The following is a 21,609-nucleotide window of genomic DNA, read 5'->3' on the forward strand; positions in this document are numbered from 1 at the left end:
CCGTTTTCTCGACTGCCAGCAGATAGCAGCAAAATTTCGTCCACCAATTGAAGTCTTAAGGAACCAGTGGAGACTGGAGAGTGCTTGGTGACCTTCTGTGGAGTTGATAGCCTGTAATGGAATGATGACGATGTACACACAGTCACAACACCTGCTCCCGCTATCTGAACGGAGCCATTGTTGTTACTCCCGCCGAATAATCTTATCTGCTTCGGAGCCGAAACCTTCACAGATCAAAGCCCTCTCTTTATTCAAAACCAATGCAACATCAACCACGAATGCCGGAATTCCAAGTGAATCGTCCCTTAAACGCGATTACTCGGGATCACCATTACCGAAGAGCAGCAGCGATGATGTATGTGTTGAATTGGGTTCGCTCTGCTCCAGGGGGTTGTGTTTATGTGGGAGAAGACGTTTCATCGGAGCTTCGGGAGCAGCTTTGCTTCCGATCTTTCCTTCAAATGCATCCGAGATGAAGGCCGACCAAGCGGTATGTTGCTGTTTATCCTGAATTTGAATATGATATTTCTCTTATGATTTTGCTGAATTCGTATAGTCTCACTTAATCGGTTATGAACTTTAATCGAGTTAAACAACAGGTAATGTAGACACATTTCTGAATTTCCATCTGCAAACTCAATACTTTTTTTCTTAAAGTGCATCTTTTTACGGAATTGGAAACAACATTCAGGTGGGTTCTAGCTTCCAAGTATTGCATCCAATGTTCCTCCAGATATTCTCTGTTAATCTGACTCAAAAAACAAATATGTTGTTATTGCTTATGGTTGCCTGTACAAAGTGACAGTTAGTCATCCACACAGGCTATGCTGGAGAGAATTCATCCCCCAAGACCAGATTGGTATGAGGAGTTCTATGCTCTGGTTTTGGCGAAGGGCATGAAAGCTTACGAGGCAGACGTAAGTGACTACCCTGTACCCCATGAACAACAATTTTTTGTTGTCTTAGTGATATCTGAGAAATTTTTAATTGCAACTGTGTGATTGCAGCAATTACAACTACTTGTAACACTGTGCTTTTGAGAGTGCCAATGTTATTCTAATTTATAATTTGGCTTCTGCACACATCCAATTGCATAACATTACTTATTATATAGGTTGCAGGATATAAATCAGAACTGTTTTCTAAGTTGAGAGGGAAGAGTAAGAAAGTGCTGGAGCTTGGCATTGGGACTGGTCCCAATCTCAAATATTATGCCAGTGATGGTGATGTCCATGTTTATGGTGTGGATCCAAACAAAAAGATGGAAAAATATGCTCGAGAGGCAGCAGTAGCTGCAGGTCTACCGACATCAAATTTTAATTTTATACAAACGGTGCAGCTTCTTCCCTGGCAATTTTAGTTGGAACTATACTTTTAACAATGGTAATCTTATCTCTGTTGTCATATGGTCACTCGCTTGTTTGTTTTTAGTATCATGTTGGGGGCGGGTTATTGAAGAAGAAGACAATGATACAACAAACTTGCAAAGGAAGAAACCACAACTAGGATGCAACAACATAACTGAAAGCATGTTGTTTTGAAACCTTCTACTTTTAGGTGATTATGGCCTCTCAACTTATTACTATCCAGATAACACTGCTGATATTTCTCTTTCAGATGATGTTAACATGCATCTGTTGACACAAAATCATATTGCTTCTGTTGAGAATAATTTCTTAAGTTGATTTTTTTTTTTAATTTTTTTTTTATGGGAACTTAAGTTGATGTTCAGGACACCCCTAGAAGTATTAAAAAATTAATAATAATTTTGTTGCTGGTGTGCCTTTAGGTTTTAACTTTTAAGTGGAGGCCTTAGCAATTATTAGGTTATGTATTTGTTTATGGATTGATTTGAGGTTTTTTTATTATTATTTTGTCTCATCTTTATTTTTAGGGTAAAGTACACGTACCCCCTAGAATGCACCCAATATTCCTCGTACCCCCCTAAGCGGCTCAATATTCCACGTACCACCCCTGCTTTACACCCCAAATGCCATTTAAGTCCACAACAAGTGTTAAATGCTAAAAAATGACCAAACTACCCTTTCTTCTATCTTTTCTAAAATTTGAAAAGACCTAATTGCCCTGACCTATTTGCTAAAATTTGAAAAGACCAAAATGCCCTCATCTTCTCCCAACATCATCTTAATACTACCACCACCACCACCACCACCGCCACCGCCACCGCCACCCACCATTAACACCATCACCACCGTGAAGCAATGGAATCTAGTGTTTTCTTTCGATTTGTTCGTCTTCACGAACTCTGAAACTTTTCTTTTCCTGATCGATGTGATTGTGATTGTGGTGGTGAAGCCCACCTCCCTGAGTTTGCTTTCCACTCTTGGTGTTCACCCGCCCGTCATCGAATTAGAAGAAGCCGAATTGGGAGCACTCGCTACTCACAATAGTCAGGGTGATGGTGAAGGAAGATCAGGGGTTACGCCTCTGTCTACACCTTCTTCACCTACACCGGCTGTGTTCATAGGAGGGAAGAGGTTGGGAGGATTAGAGAGTCTGACGGCGCTTCATCTCAGTGGACAACTGGTGCCTTTGCTTCGAGACGTTGGTGCTCTCTGGATGTGATATATGCTCTTTGTGTATGTGTGTATCTTCTTCTCCATCAACAAATGCTCGCATCAAATCCCTAATATGTATTTAAATGTCGAATTCTAGTTTATATAGAACATATCTATGCCTGTTTTTTTCTTCTTCTTCTTCTTAATTTTGGGATAAATGTCAAATAGCATCCGAAGTCGGAACAGATCATAGGAAAATTGATCATCTTTGTAGCTTGTTCGTGGGGGTTGGGATTGAATCGATGCACAGATGTAAATAGAAGATCGATGAAGAAAGAAGGTAAATTTACCACAAATTTTTTTTTTTTCAGGTTCAGAAATTTTGTATTTCACACCAGTGTCGACAGTTCGTTTGGGAACTGGTTGGTAGTGGAGGTTAAATAATACCAAATCCAGAACTCAAGAAAGGAATTTCGAAAGGAATAACAGGAGTATTAAGTGGAGGAGAAGTAATTAAGAGTGGGGATTAACAACAACAATGAAAGGGAGCCACAATGAGCAGATATGAGAGTGCGCAGAGGGCAGAGAGTGAGTCAGTGCGAGGGTTTGAAGGTAGAGAAATATGAGATTGGAGAGAGATACGGAGGTGGGGCTTCACGGTGGTGATGGAGTTAATGGCGGGTGGTGGCGGTGGTGGTGGTGGTGGTATTAAGATGATGTTTGGAGAAGATGAGGGCATTTTGGTCTTTGCAAATTGTAGCAAATAGGTTGGGGCAATTAGGTCTTTTCAAAATTTAGAAAAGATAGAAGAAAGGGTAATTTGGTAATTTTTTAGCATTTAATACTTGGTGTGGATTTAAATGGCATTTGGGGTGTAAAGCAGGGGTGGTACATGGAATATTGAGGGGTGGTACGTGGAATATTGAGCCGCTTAGGGGGGTACGAGGAATATTGGGTGCATTCTAGGGGGGTACGTGTACTTTACCCTTATTTTTATTTTTATACAAGGGAGGTAGGTTGTCGGAGGAGATGAAGTGACTTTGTTGATAGAGTGTGGTCAGTAGCTTGTCTTGATGTTTCAAAGTTGAGACACTGACATTGTTTTCTAGGTTGAATGGTCTTTTACTGGGTGGTATAAGATCTAAAGTGCTGGAAACAAAAAGATTTAAACATAACCTGTGAAGTATTTAAACGAAGATTTCTTATAATGCAAAAATTTAAATCCTTAAGCTTGGCTACCTCTTCTAGATAATAATAGACAAATTGGGGGTAAATTCATTCATTTACCAATTTGGTTGATAGCTAAAAATGCTTGGAATAATATTTTTTATGTGCTCACTTGATTGACTTGATATCTTGTGGCTGTTTGTTGCATTATGAGGCACCGTTTGATAACATTTTGAGCCCGCTTGATAACCTAACGAGAAATAGTTTTTGGTGTTTTTCCGTTCCGAGAAACGGGAAAACACCCAAAAACCGCTTGATAACGAAGTGTTTTTGGAAACATAAATCAAAATTTATGCTCCCTGGAAAACTTTTGACAGAACATGTCCAACATGTTCTGTCGTTCTGTGCTGAAAATTAAAAGTTGTGCCCGATAAACTGCTCACGCCTCTAACCTCTCTCTCACCTCTCACGCCTCTAGCCATTGAAACCTTGTACAACCTGCAACTCATTTTGGAGGTAAGATCGACCTCGTAATCTATCCCTTTCTTTCTCTCACTCTATCTCTTCCTCTCTCTCTCTTTTTGTTGCTCGCTCTCTATGCACGATTTGGTTCATAGAAACCCTAAGAACCACGGTTTTTGTGTTCATCCATTGGAGTGAACTGAAAGCCATGGTTATTAGGGTTTCCCACTTGAGAACCTTCGCAGCGAAGTAGGAACCCAAGAAACCTTCATCGTTGCTACAAACTTCAACAAAATCACCGGTTCGATATGCTTTCGCCATTACTAGAAATGAGAAGACCTCCCTCCCTGAAAGCCCAATCGAAGGGAAATTTCAGGGTAGGTATCCGAATGGACTACCCTCTTAAGTACAGAGTACTTATTCACCCAAAAGATCAAGCCAGAAATAAAGCCAAGCCACTAAAATCATACCTGGTGGTAGAACAGAGATCAGATTTGATTTCAGTTTGATATATGACAGCAGGGTTAGATTTAAGGTGTAAGAAACAAGGTCTAGGGTCGCACAAGAGAATCGATTCAGACCCTAGAGTTTGGGATGGAAAGATGAATAAGTGAGAAGGATTTGTGTCTCTCTTGTGGAACCAGATCAAGCTGGGACTGAACAGAACAAAACAGGGATGTATGGGTAATGAAAAAATAAAAAAGGGAAGAAATTGAAAGGAGGAAGGGAATCGTACCAAGAGGAGAAGGGAAGAAATGCAAGTTGGCCAAGTCAGCGACTCCCCAAGCAAACACACACAGAAGGTACGATTCATTGATAAAAGATTTAAAAGCAGGTTGCAATTGCAGTCAAGACCCATAACCAAGAGAAGAAGAAGAAGAGGAAAAAGTGAAGAAAGAAAATCGTTTTCCAGAACAGGTTTACCAAGCGGGTCAAAAACGGTTTCTCAGCACAGAAAAGAAAAAAACTGTTCTGCTGTTTCTTAGCACATAACCAGAACAAAAACAGCAGTAAGGTTATTAAGCAGGCACTTTTGTTTCCGGTGTTTCTGTGCTATTTGTGTTCCCAGCACACAAATAGCACAGAAAAACCGTTTGATAAACCTGTTTTGTTTCATGTGGTTCTGTTACCACAAATCAAAATTTATAACAACTTATGGCAACAATAAAGGCACCGTTTGACAACGTTATATTTTTTCTGTTTCTTTGCCAGTAACGTTATGAGAACACAAATGAAACAATAAAACCATTTGATAAAACCATTTTGTTTCACTTGTTTTTTATAACAAAAATTAAAATTTATAACAATTTATGCCTTAAAAAACGTTTTTGACATAACAACAATTTGTTGTTATTACCATTTTACAAGCCAATGGCAAAAACTGTTACTCGACAAATCACACTCGTTCACTGTTCGCTCAAACAAAAGAAAAGGAAAGGGGTAAAGGGAAACCCTATTTTGCAGACGAAGGGAGAAGGGAGACGATCTGAAGGGAGAGCTGCAACAAGGTACGGTCCATCTCTATCTTTGCTATCTCTCACTCTCTCTCTCTCTCTCTCTCTCTCACTATCTCGCTCTCTCTCTCTCGCTCACTCTCTGTGTCATTCTCTGGAGGGAATGCACCAACCTGCAACTCTATCTCTCTCACTCGACCTTTCCTAAAAGGTCTTCTATCTCAACCTCCTTTTTGAAGCAATAAACTCATAGGAGAAGGGAGACCTGCAGAACAAGCAATCGATGCTCTGAGATCCATAGTATCCTCTCTCTCTGTCGCTGTTCGCTATCTCTCTCTCGCTCTCTGATATGGTATGGTCTGACCTTCTTCGATAGAAGACCAGAGCAGGTGCGAATGAGTGTTTGTCCTCCTGATTTAGGGTTCTATTTGTTCATCTCTCTTTGTTTATCGCCTCTCTATCCTTAAGAATCTCTCACTCTCTCTCTCACTATCTCGCTCTCTCTCTCTCTCTGTTTATCGCCTCTCCTTCTCTGGCAGCCCCAAACGCTGCCTGCACCTCTGTTTCTCAGCTGGACATCCTCTCCATTTTGTTCCTCCCACCTCTGCTAAACCTATGTCAGTCTCGGCTTGTGAAGTATAAGGCTGATTTTTTCCTGCAATTTTTGTCTCAGAGATTTGTAGACTGACCTGCTGTAAGCCCTGTGCTGGTAGATTGAGGAACTTCAACAACCGAAAGGTAAGGATTTCATTGGGTTTTTTATGAAATTGTTTATGCTTACATGACAGCAATAATGATTATTTCTTTCTATATATATATATATATATATATACATATATATGTTGTAATCTCTCTCTGTTTCGCCTCTCTTCCGATTTTAGGGCTTTTTTTTGTAATCTTCGATTGACTGAATAGGCCTGATTTTATGGCTTTTCATGTTGCAAATGTAGGGATTTTACCATCTGGGAGTCCAGCTTAGTGCAACCAGTGATTACAAACAAGGTAATCTCTCATTCTTTCTCTCTCTCGCTATCTCTTGGTCTCTCTTAAAACTGGTAATCCCTCCATTTGTCTGCTGGAATCCGTATTGCAGTCGTGTAATGGTTTGTTAGTTCTGTAGATGTTCTCTGGTTGCCTTCTGGCTTTGATGTTTGTTATCTTCCTCTTTGTGTTATGTCTGCATTGGTTGTTATTGTTTGTTCTCTTTGGATTGATTTTAGCCTCTCTACACATGTTTTATTGGCATTTGGTGGGCTGAGATTCATTGGTTGCTTTTGTGTTTTTTCCCCCAAATTTGTGCTGCACAATTATTTAATTTGATGGGAATCAGAAGTCGTTGGTGGGTCAGTTTAATGGTTTTTCTCTGTTGTTTGAATAATCTGGATTGTTGGATGATGCTCAATTTCTCTCTTCTTTGATTCTGAGTCCTAGGTCCTTGTTCATTTCTTGCTCTAGCTTGTTGTTTTCTAGTGGTTTTAGTAATATGACGGATCCCCTACTTTAACTTTGTAGTGGCTGGTTATTGATTTATAAAATGGAAAACTACTAGAGAATCCACACACAAAGGCACTATTGATCATTATTTTGATTTAAGATGGAGCCCAGTGTAAGGTTCCTGAGGTGAAGGTGACCTCTCATCTCATTTATTTCTGAAATAAAACCTCTATTTTGGGTGAAGCTGCCAGTGAGGTGAGGGGTGTTTATAATGGTTGCTTCTCTCTCTCTCTCTCTCACACACACACACATACACCCAAACACATTTGCGTCAAAGTCCAAGTCAGTCTTAAGAAAGAAATGATCATTCCAGGAATTCTGGGCATACCTTTAACTCTGGAGAAAAGTATGTGTGTTTGGGAGAATGGGCATTAGAACTCAAACAAGACCCACACAAGCAATTTCGTAGTTGGTACTGTGAGTTTTCTTCTGATGAAAGAATTTGATCTTGGAAAAAGGGTTATAAGGTACAGAAATAAAAGAAAAAAAGACCCACCTCACCATCATCAACTTTTCTCATTTTATACCATTACCCTTTTCAATTCATTTATCACCCTTTTTAAGGGTGTCCACATTTCCATAAAGAAATTGTATTACCCATTGAGTCCCATGTTCAGCCAACCTGTTCACACCTTTTGAGATGAGACTTGACTGCCCTAGACTCCTAGGAGTGCCTTCAAGTGGTAATTAAACTGAAAATGAACTAATCACTGCAAGTCTCTTCCTCTCACATGAGTTGATTGAATGAGTTGGCAAATCCTCATTCAAATTTCAAATACCTATGTATATGACATGTGAGTTACTTGAGTGTTTTTTTTTTTTTTTTAGATTCTTCCATATTTACATGGTTTTATTCTTCTTTTTCTGCATTAATTGGATTCAAATTGTTGGACTGAGCCATGTGAAAGCCTTTTCATCATTCTCAGAAAACCACCTAAGATGTGGTAATGCTGTCCATGAAGGGGATTCATGTAATTTTGCTGAAAGGGGGGTAATTTTAAAGCTCCATTGTAGTTTCAGTGAAGATGAATCCACCCACCAAACACAACTAGCTGTTTAAAGGTGTTGGAATTGGAAATATTCCCTAAGTTAGAGCTAGCTATGGAGAGAGTCAGAGAGACTTTTCTTTTCTCTGCCCTTTCCTTCTTTTGTCTTTTTGGCATATAATTTTCTTTATATGTTTTTTCAATATTTTTTTAATTAAAAATAATTTTTAATGTCCTACCATCCATGATTTTATATGTATTTTAGTAAAAATGGCAATTTTGTAATTTACATTAATCAATACAAAACTGTTACAGAAACAGCTTTTATCAAACTCTTTTCAGTATTAATAGTGTTCTGGATACGTTTCTGGAACAGGTTTATCAAACATCTTTCAGGAAGCCAGTAACGTTATTCTAGTGCTAGTAACACCAAAATACGTTTTTAGTCAAAAACAAAACAGAAACGCTACTAACGTTGTCAAACGGTGCCAAAGTTTTTGTAGAAACAACTTTTTCTTGTTTTTACATTGTTTGTAGCTTTTATCAAAAACTGTTGCCCGATAATCAGACCCCAATACATTACCAGGCATCTCTCTCTCTCTCTCTCTCGCTCATCTCTCACTCAACGCTGAACTCCATGTACAGGGGAAAACCTTAAGGCAGAAACCTGCAACTCTCTCTCTCTCTCTATCGCTCATCTCTCTCTTGCTTCTGTGAGATCCTTTTGCGTACTCAGGTAACCTCTGCTCGACTTCTCACCTCAAGCTCGACGATCACCGCTGCTGTCCCTCCACTGTCCAGGTAAATCTCTCTCTCTCTCGTTAATGGTGGAACGGACTGGTTTTCTCTAAAAGAGGAGTCATGCTGCTAATCAAAACCCTAGATCTCAGCAACAGAATTCGTCACTTTTAGGTGATATTTGGAGGACCATAACAGCACCCCAGGACCTCCAGTCGACTGGAGTTTGGAGACTATTTGAACCCTGGTTTGGGAGAAATAAAAAACCCCATCTGTGAGCTCCATCTATTTGTTCATCTCTCTCTGTTTCTCGCCTCTCTATCTCGCCTAATACCCATAGTTAGCTCCTTCTATCTGTTCATCTCTCTCTCTCTCTCTCTCTCTGTTTCTCGCCTCTCTCTCTTGCTCTCTCGGTTTGTATGTCGATTTAAAATCTCATGTGAACGAGATTTTTTCTCAGGTAACCTCTTTGACTGCTATTCCCTGCTGCCTTGCCTTCGAGTTGTAGCTTGAAGAAATCCACCCAAGGTATGGATTTTACACTTTTGTTTAGGGTTTTTCTTATACTATGCTGCTGTTCTATTAACTAGCAATCACTATAAAATCTCTGTTGCTGTGTGTAGCCATCAAGCTCAATGCCCCATGGATGGGTTTTTCCCCTTGTTTTTAATGGTCCTTGTTCAGATCTTCTGTATCAAACGTTCTGATAGGATGTTAGCAACTTGAGATGGAAGTTTGATTAGTTGGTAAAATATGTAGATTTTATGCCTCTGAATCTGGGTCTGCAACTCACTCTATGATTTGAATTCCCCACTCCAGTCTTTTGTTAGATTGTAGTCCTTGTTGAAACCATGAGCTTGAATTAACTTACCATTAATTTGTAATGATATTCATATTGGATTCTCTACTATCGATTAACAGCTTTTTATATAAATCTGGACTTAGATTTGCCAAGACTGATCCAGTTCTATTACTTGAAATTATGACCCATTTTGGTTGCAAAGAAATTTGGTGGTAACTGTTTTGTAGTGTTGCATGCTAAACTCAGGGCTACTCAATAAACCGTTATCTCAGTTATTCGGGGTTGAACTACAAAATTCTGTTCTGCCACTTGAGCACTATCCCTCTTCCCTTGATTATAAAAAAAAATAAATAAATAAATAAAACATGAGTTCGTATGGAGACTATGCTAATTCAGTTTAATTGAACATTTTTTTCTAATGGCTCAATGCCCCTTAGAGGAGTAGGATGCTTTTGCAACGGGTCACTTTTGATGGTCTGGCTAGGGCCTGAATAATCTCCTTTTATATTCTGTTTATTGAAGGATATGGTAGGAAATAACCGAAGAATTTTTTGAACATCAGAGCAGCAGTGAGCCATGATCAGATAGACAATGATGATCTGTTTCTTCTTCTGTTCTTACATTGTAGTAGGATTTCATAGATTGAATATTACTAGGTTGGCTGTTTGGTGTGTTTGGTGTAACTTTTGTAGATACTATTTTTGTATTAATTGTTTTGCTGGTCCCTTTTTAGGATTTGCTTAATTTCTTCTTCTGTGTGACAGTATTGTTTCTCTTTCTTTAGTGAAATCCATTCCTTTAAGTATCAAGAAAAAAGAGAAAAAGAGCGGGGGGGGGGGAGATGGAAAGAGGTTTAAACTTGTTTTTGGCTCCATGTTTCTCTCGTTAGTTTTTCATCATTGGCACTATTTCAGACCTTAAATCTATAGTTTTTAAGAAATTGGAGAAGCAAGGTGCTGTTCCTTCTATAGAGTTTGTTATTTGATAGGTCAATAAAGGTTAGATTAAGAAACTGTCCAAAAAAATCTGGAATCAGCCCAGACAGAAAAGTTGATTCCCTTTCATGAACAGTAGTAGCACTTCACTAACTTTTGGGTGCACATGGAAGGAGGGTCCCTTAATCCCTGGATGCGACATTCCTGCATGTTAGTTGTTTCAGAATTGACAAAAAAAAAAGGGGGGGAAGCTTAATAGTGATTCTGAGAACCTACTAACGTCTATACAAGATAGAGACCCACCTGGTTTTATCAGCATTTAGACTTTTAATAGAAATCAAGGGAAGTAGTACTGCTGTAATTGAACATAGAAAAGGGGCAGTGAATTGTCAATAGAACTTGAGATCAAACAACATTTTGTAATCCAGAAACGTTACACTGCAAACTAAAACACCAAAATACGTTTTTGGTGAGAAACAGAACAGAAACACGCGTAACGTTATCAAACAGTGCCTGAGTGTACAATGAGATTCATTAATCTCTGGTTGCTGTGTGAGGATATGAATGTTCGATTTTAGGGTAATCTTCCATAGCACTACAAAGAGTGAAGTGGATTGTTTCACTATGATTTTTTTACCCATGCTTTTCATTTATGTTATTCAATATGTTAAGGGTAGAATAGGAATTCCATAAAGTGAAAAACTGTACGAAATCCCTACACGTTCTTGGCACCCTATGTTGTGCGGGTGGGCTTTATCGTTCGCATGTCAAGCGCTAATGGCCGACACCATTCATCCCTACCTCCCCTCTCTGGTTCTCTCCCTCTTCCCATCTCCCCTCCTCTCCGTCTCTGCCCCCACCCTCACTCCCGAGTCCGCTGCCCTCTGTTCCTCCGCACCCTCATTTCCCTCCCCTGCAAGTCCACCTCCCCCCTCCCCCAACCCCTGCATCCACCCCCTCCGTCTACTGCTTGACCACAAGGAATGTACTTTCTAGGAAAAAATAACATTTTCCTTCAAAATCTGAAACAAGAACTTGTAGGTGGCTAGCAACGAACATTATAGATATTGGGAAAATATTTTCCACAAGTTTACCTCTTTTATCCAATTTCATTCTGACCTACAAATGGAGTCTAACATAGCAATCAAACTAAATCCAAAGAAAAATTAACTGATATGGAAACCAAAATCCGCTGAATTTGGCATCAGAGATTATGAAACTTGGGGGCAAATTTAGAAAAGGGGAAAAATGTCAATAAGGGAAATTGAACTTCTGCAACACATCCATGGCCTGCCTTTGCTGCTGCTCCAGTCCGTAGGTTGTCAATATGGGATACCCCCTCCATGCCTCTGTTACAGGATCTCTATCATGACAAATTTGCACCCCACCCCCTCAGATGGAGAGAAAAGCTTGACTGCATTGGCGGTCCAAGTGAAGGATGAGAGGTCATATGTGCTGTTTCTTGGGACAGAAATGAACCTCATATTGGATCAAACCCACCTCTTGTCACTGCATCGCCCCCATCCTTCTTAAAGAACTTTACTGGGTGCTGCTCCCACTGTAGTGGAGATGCAGGGGTCGGGGAAGGGGGGAGGTGGAGTTGAAGGGGAGGGAAAATGAAGGTGCAGAGGGGCTGGGGCAGCGGATTCAGGAGTGAGGGTGGGGGCGGAGGCGGAGAGGAAGAGACGGACAGGGAGACGGGAAGAGGGAGAGAACCAGAGAAGGGGAGGTAGGGGTGAGGATGTTGGCAGCCATTAGTGCAGCGAACGCTACAACTCGTAGGCACAACATAGGTTGCCAAGAAGATGTAGGGAGTTGCCGGCGATTAGAAAGAAAGAGAAGGGGAACTGTAGTGGTCTGGTATGATGTTCTTGGTTTGTCAATTTCTATATTTACCCTCAATATATTAAATAATTTTAATGAAAAGATTGGGCAAAAAAAGTATGGTGATGCAATCTACTTCAATCTTCATAGTGACGAATAGAAGGACCCTTTATTTTATGCTAAAGTTGAGTATGAGGCTTAGATCATTGACATGCCAATGTATATTGGGAAGGCAATGCATTTTCAGATAGCTTTGCCTTCTTTAGTGCTGAGCTGATGCTTGTACATGTGGGGCTTGGCATCCCATAACTCTTGGAGGCAAGCCAGCCTGCATTTTTTTCTTCCTTTCATTGGCTTCATTAATTTCAGAGTTTGAATTATTGTATTTTACTCTTTCTTTTCCTTTCCGTAAGGTATAAATCTATTGATCTAAAATTTTGATGTACCAGTATTTGGGACTGTATTCTTTATGCAGGTTGGTGAGGCATTGCCACTAAGTGATGCATCCATGGATGTAGTCATTGGAACTCTTGTATTATGCTCTGTTGTAGATGTTAATTTGACACTAGAAGGTATTTATTTCTTAGTGCTATTTTTCCTTGTTTTATTCATATTATTTCTGTCAGAAATAGATTGTAACATTTTCAATAGTCCAAAAACTAAAACTGATTCTGGAGTCCTGTATTCAGCAAGTACTTCAGTTTCAGTCAACTGGGAACTCATTTGACAAGACAAGCAAGTTTATGAAGTTGAAAAGCCTATGCTTGTGTTTCTCCATTGTTGCCAAGTATTTGATTTTTCTGTTCTCCCTGAGAGAGAGAGAGAGAGCTCTTGAGTTCTTGAGTTTAACCTTTTTCTGGCTTGAATGAAACCTTGGGCTTTTTAGTTTAACCTGGACCTTGATTGAGGATGAATTTTGTCTATTGAGTTTTTGATTATTTTGATCTAGTTTTGTACATTGTAAAGTTAACCTCACCTGGAAACAAGCCAGGAAAGTCTTTCAGCGTGAACACTCTAAGCCTAATGACTCATAAGCAGCCCATCACTACCCATACTTGTGCTAGAACTGATATTGTGCTCTAATAAGCAAGTATAGGCTATTCCTTTCTTAATTTTCTTGAAAATGTTGTGGACTTAAAAGCTTCTAAAACGCAGAATTTGTTAAAAGAATATAAAGGTTTCGAAATTCCAAATTGCTAACGTCCATCTGCACTACATAATCAGAGGTGAAGAGGGTGCTGAAACCAGGTGGCCTTTACATTTTCATGGAGCATGTGGCTGCACAAGGTATTACTAAGGACATCCTTTAATTTATTGATGAGGCATCAATGAGGTTGTGTTTTGGTTCATCTTGACAACATTGGATGCGCTGTTTTGTGCAGATGGAACAGCTCTCAAATTCCTCCAGGGCATTCTTGATCCTTTGCAACAGATAGTTTCTGATGGATGTCACCTCTCAAGGGAAACGGGAAAGAATATTGCTGAAGCTGGGTTTTCAGGTGTTGATATTAACATGGCTTTCATCTCTAGTGTGTTCCTTCTAAGCCCCCACATATATGGGATTGCATGTAAATAATACACAAATACTGCAACAAATGTTGATCTATTATTCTGTTATGCATTCCACTGAACTTCTTTTACATAATCTGCGTTTTTTGATTGGTGAAAAGACATGTAGGTTGACTGTTTGAGGCAACAACATGCCTCAAATCAGCAATTTGATGTCAAGGGACACAACTAAATGCCACAAACCAGCAGTGGGAGTGTCTCATTTAAAAACAAATTAATAATAAGGGAAATTTTCAGCGCCCCCCCCCCCCCCTATGTTGGACCCCAGTATTAAACTATTAATGCCAACCCATTAAGTCCTAAAATTTGAGTTTGAACCCAAAAACTAACGGACATCACTTGGGAACAATTAAACAATGACGTCAGCTTGTAAATTAAAATTTAATTCCAATGTTGCCCTTCCCATTTCAAGTGAAAAACCCTTATTTTCATCGTCTGCCTTAGTCTAGGTTCTCCTCTCTGCTACTCTCTTCTTTGTCTTTGAAAGCTTGCACCCCACTCTTTTCTCTGTCTTCTCTGTCTTTGAAAGCTTGCACCCCACCTCAGTCGAACGAAGAAGAAGGCGGCTCGCATCAGCTACTGCAACTTCTCAAAATCACCTCTCCAACTTTTCCATCGGCTCAAACTCATCTCTGCAACCAACGGTTCACCTCTGCAACTCTGCTCCACGTCTTGGCACACATTCCGGCGACCAAAGAGAAGGAGACGAAGCTCTGAAGGAACAACTTCACTCCAAATGTAAGTTCTCACAAAATCGGACTCCTCAAAATCGAATTTTTTTCCCCTAACCTATCTGTGTAAATGCAATTTACACAGGTTTAATGGAGTTGGGCGTGCTGAGTTTGTCTAAGAAGCTGGTTTAAGCTTTGGAGGGAGAGTTGTCCCTTTCAATTTCTTATCTAAATCGGATTTAACCAACTGAATCCTAACAATGAACAACCAAACCATTTAGATAGATAGATAGCCAGAGAGAGAGAGAGAGAGAAGAAGAAGGAGGAGGGGACTATGAGTTCAATAATTTCAGATTCTTAGATTAACCCTTTTCGGATAGTTTAGTAATGGGTCATTTTTTACGTAAGTTTTCTTTGCTCCCTTCTTTAGGGATTATACTTAATTGATTAATGAGGACCCTCTAACCAGTCGTGAACAGAAAGACAAGTTCTTACACATGAAGTGGTTTGGATCTTGGATAATCAAGAACTTGAACCACCCCCCCTCTCTCTGATTAGATGAAACATTCATGTATTTTTCTTTTGGTAGGAATATTCATGTAGTTTATGTATTAAGAAAGTGCTTTAATTTTGAATTTTTCCCCTCGTTGCTGGAAAACTAAATATGGGTTAGGCAAGGAATAATTTAGAACTCCATTTAGGACTAAATTAATAAAGCCCGGCCAGACCAAATGATTGAGATCACTTGTGTCGTCGTCAGTTAAATGGTTTGGAATATGATCTTTCTTTCCCTATCACACACCCCTCCTTCTGCCCTCTTGCATATAGTAGACATACATGCCCCTCTTTGCTCTTATTTGTGGAGTGTTTTATTAAAAATATGTGCTTATTTGTGTAATGAGTGCAGGATGGATTTATTCACAATTTATTACTATTATGATGGGAATGTGTCACATAAGATAGTTGATAGAGATAGGAATGGGTATATTGATATGGTACATGACATCGACAGCACAGTCCTAAGTCATATACCAGATGGTAGAGGTGTGACTTTCAAATGCAAAACTATACTACCTGGTGGGAATGAGGATTTGGAGGTGTGGGATGATCAGTCTATGATGCAGCAGTTTGACATCTTTGAGGCTGACAAGGTAATCAGATTGTATGTCTCTAATGTGCAAGAGAGTGAGCCTCAGCATGGAACCAAATCTTACAAGATTAATGGGTTTGAGCGTGAGGTGATTGGTAGGACCACTAATACAAGAAGGCAAAGATATGTGGCTGGTGAATCTACAAGGGTGAGACAGCAAAGTGCTATTGTTCCTAGTAGTAGTAGACCGCCAAAGAAGACAGTAAAAAGAGGGGGTGGTACAACAACTGGTGTATCAAGTAGGACACCTTCTAGTCTTGTAGGATCTAATGAGTATGAACCTGTGGGATTGAATGATTCAGGTGATGATGATAAATGGCAACTTAGTGAGGATGATCTGGATAAAGAAAGTGATGGAATTTCAGATTCTTCAGATGATGGTGATGAATCTGAAGAAGTAGTAGGTGATGAGAATACAGAGACTGTTGGTCAGAAAGGGGATGAGGAAGAGGATGATGAATCAGATTATGTTCCAGAGGAAAATAAAGATGAAGATGAGTCAGATCGGGATGGTATTTCAGATTATGATTCTGAGGAATACCATTCACAATTTTCCAAAAAAAGTGGATCTAGTGGTGGGGGAATATTGGAGTTGGAGGAAGGGATGGCTTTTGATTGTATGGATGAATATAGAACCCACTTGAAGAACTATGCAATTCAAGAGGGGTTTGAACTATATAAGGTAAAGAATGAGAAGACTAGAGTAACTGTGATTTGTGCAAGTGATGGTTGCCCTTGGAGGGTACATGCTTCTCTTGCACTTGATGGCAAGACTTTCATTGTGAAATCATTTGCAGACAAACATACTTGTAGTGAAAAAAAGACAAAATTGGCAGCAGCTAACTCTAGATGGATAGCTGGTAAACTTGGTCCCCACATCAGGGCAGATCCTGCAATGACTATTAAAAGCATGGAAGCAATGATGAAGGTACAGTATGGACTGCAACCAAGCAAACAACAGCTGTATAGGGCAAGAATGATTGCCAAAGAAGAGATTGAAGGCAACCATACTAAACAATTTGCACAGTTGCCAGTGTATCTTGATATGATTGATCAGTATAACCCAGGAGCAGTAGTCAAGATTCAAATGATGGATAGACATGATATGAATCAAAATCCAGTGTTTCAAAGGGTGTTTGTGTGTTTTAAAGCATGTATAAAAGGTTTTGTACAAGGTTGCAGGCCATTTCTGGGACTGGATGGTTGCCACTTAAAGGGAAAGTATGGAGGCATTTTTTTTGCAGCAATATCATTAGATGGAAATAATGGTTTATTTCTAGTTGCTTTTGGAGTAGTAGAGGCTGAGAGGAAAGACAGTTGGATGAGGTTCCTTTAGTGCTTACACATTGCTCTACAATCAGAGACAGACTTCATACCCCACTTGACCTTTATGTCTGACAAACAGAAGGTTAGTAAATGTGGTGAATTTAATAGTTGTGCTTCCCATTTTTATATTTATATGCTTAAATTAATATATATATTAATTTTCATTTACAGGGTCTAATTGATTCAATTCAACAACAATTCCCTCGATGTAATCAGAGACATTGTTGTAGGCATTTATATGCCAACTTTAGGGGTGTTTATCCTGGAGCAATGTTGAGGACTGCCTTCTGGACTGCTGCCAAAGCATCCACTGCTGCTGATTTTCAGAAAGCTATGGGGGAGCTGAAAGATATAAATGTAGAAGCTCATGACTGGTTGATGAGAAACTCACCTGCAAGCTGGGCAAGACATGCCTTTGATCATGGTGCCAAGAGTGACCATGTGACTAACAACATGACCGAGTCATTCAACCAATGGATTGCACCTTATAGAGACAAGCCAATAGTGACACTGATTGACCAACTTAGGGTGCAGTTGATGACAAGGTTTCAACAGAGGTATGCTACTGCATGCAGTTTAATGGGTACAATTATACCAGCTATTAAGAAGAAATTGGATTCTATTGAAAGGGCAGCAAGGGGATGCACTACACATGCAGCAGGATTGTATGAGTTTGAGGTTAATGATGGAAATAAAGTTGTTGTGGTTAAGTTGGATGAGAGAACTTGTACATGTAAAGTATGGGAAGCAACTGGGCTGCCTTGTAAGCATGCAGCCCATGCTATTGCTGTGAAGAGCCAGAGCATTGATGACTATTGTGATCCATACTATACTGTGCAGAGATATCAACTAGCATATGGAGAGATGATCCATGCACAACCAGATACAATTGGATTGTCTGAGACTAGTTTGTATGGTGTCGTGCAGCCCCCCTTTATGAGAAGGAGACTTGGTAGACCCAACAAAAATAGAAGAAGAGCTATTGATGAAGGTGCCCCTTCAGTCTTCAGAAAAAGATCATCATCAGTAAGATGTAGCAAGTGCAATACAGTAGATCACAACAAGAGAACCTGCAAAGGGGGTGCAGTGAAAGGGAAAGGAAAAAGGAAAAGAGGGGGTAGTGAGGTAAGGTTTTTTTATTATAAATCTAACTAGTTATTCATTAGATAAATTTATATATTTATTTATATATTTATATTCATATTCAATTATTTTTTTTCTGGTGTAGAGAATGGAAAGTGGAACCAGCAGTCAGGGTGATGCAAGTAACTCCCAGAGGCAAACAAGATCAAACACTGCATCTACTGGGTCTCCAAGTGGGTCTGTACAAGAGAGAGTGAGATCAAAGATGACGGCCTATAGAGCTAGAAGGAATTCAAAATTTGCTAGTAGTTTAGCCACAGAGGGTAGTGGTCAGTAGTTCTAGTGAGTGGTTTATTTTCTGTTAGGAGTGTTTTTAGGGAAATTTGAGAAGTTGTAACTGTGTTTGGGAACTTTTGAAGTTGTAATATTTGTGATGAAACAAATGGAGTCGATGAACCAATGTTTTGAATGTTTTTTAAGTTGTAATATTGGTGATGGAACGGATTGGATGCTATGATTATGCCAATGAATATGATTATCTTAGTATAATTATCTTGATTGTCTACACGCTCTATAGCTGTGTGTTCCTTTAATAGATTGGAATGAGCAAAAATTTTGAAAAAGTAAAACAACTCAAAGCCAACAACTTACAATTTCATCACTAATCCCATTTCATTACTAATACCAACAACTTACAGGACCAGACCAACAACTTACAAGACCAGACCATGACCTTCTAATTACCCAGTTTCAAAGTTACATCATACTTTAAAAGCCAGCAGTACAAAGTTCACCATACAGAGAATCAGTACAATTAGACACCCAAGATATATTTTGACAGACATGTCATCCTTCATCACACACACTCCATTTGGGTGAATTCCACTCCCATCCATCATGTTATTGTTTCGTGGTATAGCTGTAGACATGGACAGGTTCCCATCTATCATGTTATTGTTTCGTGGTATAGCTGTAGACATGGACAGATTTCCCATATCTTCCTTTGGATAGCACCAAGCAAAGAAATCACAGTCTCCTTTGCCTTTTCTAGGATAGTTGTAGTAGAGCCTATTTGGATTTTGCTCGGACTATGAAATTCTAACTGCAGCTCGTAATCCACAGTCACATTTCAAGTTCTCAAATTTCAATGCCCTTGAATTCGTACTGTTAACACTAGCTGATGCCAACATCATTATCTACAAAATACACAAAATATATTAGAATTTCATTTCAAGTTGTCAGATTTGTGTGTGTGGTGCAGCAAGGGGTATGTGTGTGTGTGTGTTTGAGTGTGGTGTGTGTGATGTGTTGTAGCTAGGTGCAGGGTGTGTGTGTGTGTGTGTGTGTGTGTGTGTGTGTCTGGTGTGCTGCAGCTAGGTACAGGGTGTGTGTGTGTGGGTGCAGGGGGTGTGTGTGTAGTGCAGCAGGGGTGTGGTGTGTGTGTGCAGGGGGGTGTGTGGGTGCAGGTGTGTGTGTGTGTGGGGGTGGGTGGGGTGGTGTGTGTAGTGCAGCAGGGGTGTTTAGGTGCAGCAGGGGTGGTGTGTGTAGTGCGGGGGGTGTGTGGTGTGTGTGTGTGAAGGGGGGGGTGTGTGCAGGTGTGTGTGTGTGCAGTTGTGTGGGTGGGGTGGGGTGGTGTGTGTAGTGCAGCATGGGTGGTGTGTGTAGTGCAGGGGGTGTGTGGTGTGTGTGTGCAGCTGTGTGTGTGCAGCTGTGTGGGTGGGGTGGGGTAGTGTGTATGTGCAGGGGTGTGTGTGTGTGTAGGTGCAGGTGTGTGTGGGGGGGGGGTGGTGTGTGTAGTGCAGCAGGGGTGTGTAGGTGCAGCAGGGGTGGTGTGTGTAGTGCGGGGGGGGGGTGTGTGGTGTGTGTGTGCAGGGGGGTGTGTGTGTGCAACTGTGTGGGTGGGGTGGGGTGGTATGTGTAGTACAGCAAGGGTGTGTAGGTGCAGCAGGGGTGGTGTGTGTAGTGCATCAGGTGTGTGTGTGTGTGTGTGGTCTCAGGTACAGCAAGGGGCAAAGCCCCTGCTGTGTGGGTGCTCTCAGGTCCAGGAGGGAGGGGTGTGTGTGTGTGTGGTGCAACAAGGGGCAGGGTGTGTGTGTGTGTGTGTGTGGTGTGTGTGTAGGTGCAGGTGTGTGTGTGTGGTCTCAGGTACAGCAAGGGGCAAAGCCCCTGCTGTGTGTGTGCTCTCAGGTACAGGAGGGGGGGGTGTGTGTGGTGCAATAAGGGGCAGGGGGTGTGTGATTTAGCAAGGTGTGTGTGGTCTCATATACAGTAAGGGGCAAAGCCCCTCGTGTGTGGGTGCTATCAGGTGTGTGTGGGTGGGGTGTGTGTGGGTGGGTATGGTGCAACAAGGGGCAGGGTGTGTGTTGGTGTGTTTGTGTGTTTGTGTGTCGTATGGTGTGTGTGTGTGTATGGTGTTCTCAGGTAGAGCAAGGGGTTGAACAAGGGTGTGGGTGTGTGTGTGTGTGTCTGTGGGTGTTCTCAAATAGAGCAAGGGTTATGTGGGTGGGTGTTCATAGGTAGAGCAAAGGGCTGAGCAAGTGTATGTGTGTTGGGGGGGTAGGTGGGTGTTCTCAGACAGAGCAAGGGGCTGAGCAAGGTTTATACAGCAATGGATTCTACGGTTGTGCAGGAGAAAGGAGAAGAAAGCAGGAGAAAGAGAAGGAGGTATAATGGAGAGGAGGAGAAGATGGAAGTAGGTGGAATCAAGGGTGCCATAGGTCTGAACCTGTGTTGCTGCTTCTCTGAAGTAAGAAGAAGGCTTTCATTTCATTCAAACTTGAATCTTTCATTTACAATAGGAGTATTTATAGGAAAACTCCGAAATCCAAACACAACATGAAATTCAGATGCAAATTACAAACTGGCATTATTGCCGACAAAGGCAAAAGTAAAAGCATAACATGACAAAAGCATAAAGTAAAGCCACACATTACGGACGGAAATTGTGGAGGACAGCGAAGAGGATCTATCTCAGTCGGTGTCATATCCTGATGAGTCAGGAGTCAAGAGTAAATAATTATCCACTTCGTGCTCGGTGTGGGCCTGCATGATGCGATGGATGATAGGATGGTGGAGAGTAGAATGATTGACATCCCAGGCTGAGTATGTGTTGTTGATGAGGATATCCGGTATCGTGGAGGGGCCCACATCATTTTCTTGACACATCATACGCATGAATGCCATCGAAGTGCTTCGTGACTCATCATTATCATCTCGATGTTCCCAAATGTCAACAGTTCCAGTGCTCTGGATAGAGAAGGTGGGGTCATAAATGACCAAGTGGTGAGGTAAGGGAGGTGTAACCAGGGTAGGGTGGATGTGTGCAACAAGCCTGTGAAAGAGGATGGTGACGTAGTACTGATCTATGGGAAGAGCTGAGAGAGTACTAATCCAATAGGAAAGGGGAGCAAACAGTTGGAGGAATCTAGC

General features: G+C 40.8%; 2 protein-coding genes across 2 annotated transcripts; both read left to right on the forward strand.

The window, feature by feature from the left end:
* The first annotated feature begins 128 nt into the window (after window positions 1–128).
* LOC122638402 (methyltransferase-like protein 7B) lies at window positions 129–14,012 on the forward strand. The gene is made up of 6 exons (XM_043831351.1): window positions 129–490; window positions 822–917; window positions 1,115–1,333; window positions 12,857–12,953; window positions 13,606–13,668; window positions 13,764–14,012. The coding sequence occupies exons 1-6, from the start codon at window positions 131–133 to the stop codon at window positions 13,955–13,957; spliced, it is 1,029 nt and encodes a 342-aa protein (XP_043687286.1). The 5' UTR covers window positions 129–130; the 3' UTR covers window positions 13,958–14,012.
* Window positions 14,013–17,161: 3,149 nt separating this feature from the next.
* LOC122672072 lies at window positions 17,162–18,517 on the forward strand. The gene is made up of 3 exons (XM_043869575.1): window positions 17,162–17,179; window positions 17,269–18,222; window positions 18,326–18,517. The coding sequence occupies exons 1-3, from the start codon at window positions 17,162–17,164 to the stop codon at window positions 18,515–18,517; spliced, it is 1,164 nt and encodes a 387-aa protein (XP_043725510.1).
* The last annotated feature ends 3,092 nt before the right edge of the window (window positions 18,518–21,609 follow it).

The sequence above is a fragment of the Telopea speciosissima genome, chromosome 8 (assembly GCF_018873765.1).
Source record: "Telopea speciosissima isolate NSW1024214 ecotype Mountain lineage chromosome 8, Tspe_v1, whole genome shotgun sequence".
Lineage (NCBI taxonomy): Eukaryota > Viridiplantae > Streptophyta > Magnoliopsida > Proteales > Proteaceae > Telopea > Telopea speciosissima.